The sequence below is a fragment of the Phragmites australis genome, chromosome 5, assembly GCF_958298935.1.
Source record: "Phragmites australis chromosome 5, lpPhrAust1.1, whole genome shotgun sequence".
NCBI lineage: Eukaryota > Viridiplantae > Streptophyta > Magnoliopsida > Poales > Poaceae > Phragmites > Phragmites australis.
In genome coordinates this window covers 46,630-52,661 of record NC_084925.1, presented here as the reverse complement: position 1 = coordinate 52,661, position 6,032 = coordinate 46,630, and the positions used below count along the sequence as shown (strand labels likewise).

At 41.0% G+C, this 6,032-nt stretch overlaps 1 protein-coding gene across 1 annotated transcript; it reads right to left on the bottom strand.

Moving 5' to 3' along the window:
• Positions 1–2,254: 2,254 nt before the first annotated feature.
• On the bottom strand, positions 2,255–4,500 carry LOC133917279 (uncharacterized). The gene is made up of 5 exons (XM_062361193.1): positions 4,305–4,500; positions 4,098–4,207; positions 3,953–4,003; positions 2,381–2,471; positions 2,255–2,337 (listed from the first exon to the last, which is right to left on the bottom strand). The coding sequence occupies exons 1-5, from the start codon at positions 4,498–4,500 to the stop codon at positions 2,255–2,257; spliced, it is 531 nt and encodes a 176-aa protein (XP_062217177.1).
• Between the last annotated feature and the right edge of the window lie 1,532 nt (positions 4,501–6,032).

Below are 6,032 nucleotides of genomic sequence, written 5' to 3'. Positions count from 1 at the left end.
AATCTATATCAATTTCTATCTAAATATGCTCTAAATTTATCTAGTGTGTCTCCTCTACCGTTCAAGATAGATTGTAACATATCTAGAAAGATAAAAGATAAATTGCAAGTATGTAAATGTGGAAACATAAATAAATTAGAGAGAGCAAACTCGATGCAAGTGATTTTTATCCTATGTTATCGATGGCATAAATGCCACCCCTAGTACATGTTAGAGCTCCACCAAGGATATGCTCCTGGTCGCCAACACTCTTTCGGTCACGGCTCTTGAGCCACCAAACCACGAAGGCAAGGCTCACACCAAGCCTCTCTTACGATCACTTGCCGCCGTCTTCACTTTGGAGCTTGAGCCACCAAGGCAAAGGTCTTCGTGTCCCCGTACAAGCTTATTGCCGCATCTCCACACCAAGTCGGAGGGTTAACAAGCTTGAGCCACCAAGGCCCAAGGTGCTGGCAAGTCACCATGACTCTAAGGTACCGGTGTACCACTTGGTACAAGTTAGGATCACTCCTTGATCCCCTCTCTTGGCCTAATTGAATTAATCACTCACTAATCTATGTGCTAATTGCCTTGGATGATCACTTTTAGTACTTTGGTGGCTTGGATGTCTTTACTATTGTATATGAGCTTCCTCTGAACTTCAGCACCTTCAAATGACCGAGTGGAGGGGTATTTATAGTCTCAACCTCATGGACTAGCCGTTGCCCCAACGGCTCAACTTTACTGTATATGCCGGATGATCCGGTGTAAACAACATTGTACTCACTGGACCATCCGGCATGTACATCCTTCAAAAACTAGCCATTAGAACCCCACTCAAATCCTCTATTAACACCAGATGTTCCAGCATGTTCACCAGCTTCATCGCCGGACCATCCGACGTGTACACTTGGGCCGACCAAGCCATTTCTTCTCTGCACAAAATGCTCCGGCGTAGCCAATCTTCAGCGCTGGACCATTCGGTGTGTACAACCATGCCAAACTGTTGTTGAAGTCTTCTTTGCAAGAAATACTTCAGCGTGTAGAAATTCAAAGCGCCGGACCATCCGGCTTGTAGCATCTTCAAATGCTTCCTTAGGAAATATTCCGGTGTGCACTTTCTTCATACACCGGATCTTCCGGCGTGTACAGTTGCCATGAGCTGAAATGCTCCGGCGTGTACAATCTACTCTACACCGGGCCTTCCGGCATGTACAGTTGTCATGAGTTGAAATGCTCCGGCGTGTACAATCTGCTCTACGCCGGGCCTTCCGGCATGTACACTTTCTCTAGGATTTCTCCAATTTGATCAATCTTCGTTCCGGCTTCGGTGGCTTATTCATGTATTACATCCATGAGATCTACTAAAGTATATACTTGACAAATATGTTAGTTCCATTGACTATGTTATCATTAATCACTAAAATCACATATATATATATATATACCCTAAATATGGTCGCTACAGTCTCCCCAAGGGCATGTTTGCTACAACACCAATCTTGAGTCACATGCTGTCCATGGTTGCTTCGATCTACAACTTCCAGACTTCAATGCTGCTGATAAATTTGTCCAATGCTTGGAATTTTTCTCCCAGTGTGCACTACAAGAAATCTGACTATCGATGATGAAATGTTATCGTCACGGTATAACGATATTTTTATCACAGAATAATGATAATGACATATTTTCCACGTCATGTGTTTCGTCACAGAATCTGCGTCATAGAATGTACTTAGTGACAAAGTCCATCAAATTGTCATGGAACGCCTTACATTTCATGAATATTATACTGTCGTCATGGAAGAGAGACTATTCTATGATATTTTTATTCATCATGCAATGTGAGATTAAATGCCATTATTGGCCTGTGTTTTGTCACTAAAATTCTCACAGCCACTGCTTGTTCGTGATGAAAAAAGAAATCATCATGCAAAGCATGATCATCGTGACAAAACAATTCATCATGAAGTTTTGTGTATCGCCACTAAGGGTCTAACTTGCATTGATGGATTGTGATGAAACAATTAAGCGTCATGCAATCGTCACACATCCCATAGCAATATAGAAATAAATTACAGAATAATCTGAACATTTGGACCATCTCATTACATCAAGTTCTATGTTACTTATCTATGAGAAGTGACATATGGTCTTCATGTTTTTTGTTTGACTCCTTTGCTCCTTCAACTTACTTCTTCAATCCCTAAACTTCTTCCTGCTGAGAACCAACAGTTGCACGCAGCTCTTCCTCGTTTCTTCTAGCAATTTGTGCCTACAGCCTTTGTTCTTGGACTATTTCTTCAAGCTCTCTTATACGTGTAGTAGATGAACTATTGGCAACTTGGCTTGAACCAACTGAATGAATACCCATGCTCAAAAAAAAACTTGCTTGATTTACTGAACTCAGACATGACATCATTCACAATCTTAATTGCAGTTTTTGGTTCATCTTCTTCTAGAGTTTGATCCCTTGCAGGATCATTGCCATCCTAAAATTGGTTGGAAAGTATAAGAATATGCATGCAAGACATTTTCTACAAATACAAAATAGACATTGACTGTATGGAAAGATGTTTCAGTAATTTTATCCATGATATATATAAGAATATGCATGCAAGATGTTTCAGTAATTTCATCCATCTCATGGATGTATGGAAGTGCATGTAAAGATGGAAAGTGCTATCTAACAACTTAGATATGCCTTGCTATGAATCTGTCATCAGTAATTTCATCCTATATTTGATAGCTGAAACTCTAAATAAGAAAGAAAATTTTTATAGCTATTATAGCATGTTGTATTGAGAGATCTGTACATATTATAGGTAAGGTGTTTCATTTTTCACATAAAATAATTTTTGCTTCTGATGAAGCAAAATAGAGCTGATGGAAGAAGCTATATAATAAATAGGGTGAAATGCGAACCTGAAAGAGATGTAGCCATTTCTTTTAGCAAGAGTAATTAATCACTTTGAATCTGGCTTTGGCACAGGAAAGAGATGCTTGAGAATATTAGCCATCCTTTCACCAATTGCAATGATAGAAACTTGTCAAACCGTTGTGGTGACGAAGGTTGACACAACGCACAACGCCATAGAAAGAGCAAATAAAAAGATAGCAAACTAGTATTCTAGTACAACCAGGACCCAATTTCTGCAGACTCTATGAAGCAAGCAGAAAATGAATGTCAGAAAAATTGTTTCAAGCTAAATCAAGAAGAAAGTGGAAGTGGAGATGCTCGGTTTAGTAGGTTGAATGGATTGAGACCTTCATAGTACTAAGCACATCTCATGTTAACGAGAAAAACATCATCACAGCCTCCAAATTCTATGGAAACATTAAGATTAACATGCAATTATGTTAGTTTAAAATAGAAAGGAAAAGAATAAAATGGAGCCCCCCTCACCCTACCACCAAAAAAAACAAAGAAAAAGAAAGGAAACGTAGCGAAATAGTGAAAGTGGAGGTTCTCGGTCCTGAATTTTGAATGGATTGAAGTGTCTTTCATGGACAAAAGAAGTCTCAGGTTAACGAGAAAGACATTATTGCTACATCCAACATGTATTGGGTACCTGGGTTGAGAAGTTATCTGGTATTAAATGGGGATAACCTTCTGACATTTTACCCATTGCCTTCTGTCCTTGATATCATGCCATGTCACCTGCACAACAACAAAACCTCATGTTACCACCAGGTGTGGCATCAGTGATATCATGTGAATGGCATGACTCGGACAATTTCCAATATGACATGCCTAAAAGATAATGCAGATAATTAAGAAGTGAAAAACAATGACTAAGATAACAAAATTTAAAAGAGAACTATACAATCTAAGCAAATGCATTTTGCATGGCAATGTGTTAACTTCTAATCAACAACCCAACATGTACAACAATTTCTTATTTTTCTTACAAGGAACCGAAAACAAGTATATGAACATGAAACATAACACTGTAACATAGCCACAATATACCTGGCCACCACGGTTCATTCGTTGTGAATTGAGAAATACAACTTTCAGGTCCTAGTAACAAACAAAACAAGAAAGGTTGATCAACACAATGCAATCCACCATCTCAAACTGTAGAAAACATATTATTTCCAGCAAAACAAAATACCTTGACAAATTGAGTCAGGGGCATGCTGGGATTGTGAGATGTAGTCAAGAGTATCTTGGGTTCCCGAGTGGTGGCAATGGCATACTCATCATCAATGTTGCTCCTAGGAACTGCACCCAATCACCAATCAATCATCAGAACACATCACACACCAAAACAAAACTACATTTCACTCGCTTGAGCAAGAAGAAATTGGGAACAACGTGCTTGCTCGCTCCTGGTCGTCGAGGTCGATCTGTCTTTGCAGCTCGTGCTCCTTATTGCAGAGGTCAGTGGGGATGGGCTTGCCCTCCTCGAGTGCCTCCCAGAGGCGGCACTTCTTCTCGAACCATGCCCGCTCGGAACCCTCAAGGGTAATCTCGTACATATACTCCCACTGCTTCCGTTGGATCCGCCGCAACATCTTGATCTATTCCTCTCTGCTCCTCTCATGCACAAGAAGCGCAAAAGGCTAGGTGTTTGATTAGGGTAGAGGCGATAAACCCTAGCCACTCAGCTTCATGCTTCTTCAGCAGCGCAGCGGGCGGAGATGGAGCTGTTACTCACTTTAATAGTGGTGCAAGTGGGCCAATATGGTTTGACCCCACAGGGCCCATTGGGTGCTACAGCTCAGGACCAAGTTGAGTCATAGGCTTAGTGTAGCCACATGTGTTTGCAATTTGCACTATACCTTCTTAATGTTGTTGGATGGTGTTTGCACTATTGCTAGATGGGTGTTTGGATGAGAGGATTAATTTGAGTCTTCAGATTTTAAACTAAACTTGGATAGCCTATCTAGAAGAAAATGGCTTAGTTTAAGATTAGGTCAAATTTGAATGATTGAATCCTTTTTATCCGAATGTCTAGTGCCTGCCATCGCTTCTAAAATACCCATCAACTTTCATGGTTGTCCTTTTCCCTTCGAAATCAAACCAATCGCATCGAAATATAACAACATATCTAGGAACAGGGAAAATCAAGTTTCTTCCTATATTTTTTTTGGGCCTAATATTTTGTGACAAAACATATTTCATCATTGAGGTGTACTAGGCATCACCTAATATTTTTTGTGATGATGACATATAATAACATCACAAAATAGTGGACATTTGATGATGATGGTACCAGTTCATCATTATTTGTTTCCTCTTTTGTGACGAAAACTCATGTTCATCATAGACACACCTAACGAAACTGCCCCCACTACGGACTCATGATAGAATTTCTTGAACATCACCAAATAACCCCCATTTTATGACATTTTCAGGTTTTGTCATGACCATTTTTGTCATAGATGCTTGAATTTCTTGTAGTGGTGGTTTCAACGCCATCGATCTATTTCTTCACTACTCCGAATCGGTCACTAAGGTTCTTCAGTTTGTCAATGATCAACTTGGTTTGGGGATCCATGGCACCAAGATGCTGCTAGAATCAGTGTAGTGTGGGTGGGGCTCCATATTGGCACAAGAAAGAGGGTCTCTGATACCAGATTGTTAGCAGCAGAAAGGGGTCTATTTGGAGAAGAACTGTGGTAGGAGACGAAGGAGGGTTCTGGGTTTAGGATAGTCAAATATCTCACACCATTGCTGATCAAGTTGTGTCTTACAGCTTGCTTGCTTCTCCCATTCTCTTGCTACTTAAACATGCACGCTTACATGGGTTGGGCCCAACACATCACGCGTTGACCCACTTGGCTCCATGGACACGCGAGTTCGCTTGTGGCTTGCAGCTGGATCGTCACGGCCCTCTCACACATGTTGGTGGTCTTTAGTTGTCTTCTCCTTCCCGTGCTGAGCCTTGACATATTGGCGAGAAAGAGAAGCAACATGTGAGCTTCACTAGGCCGTGTCAGTGCTTACTAGAGGGTCAATCGGCTTGGGTAGGCTGTAGCTTGAGTTGGCACCGATGAGGTTGGCGCAACGACATCGGATTTGGAGCAGGAGCCGTGCACGCTAG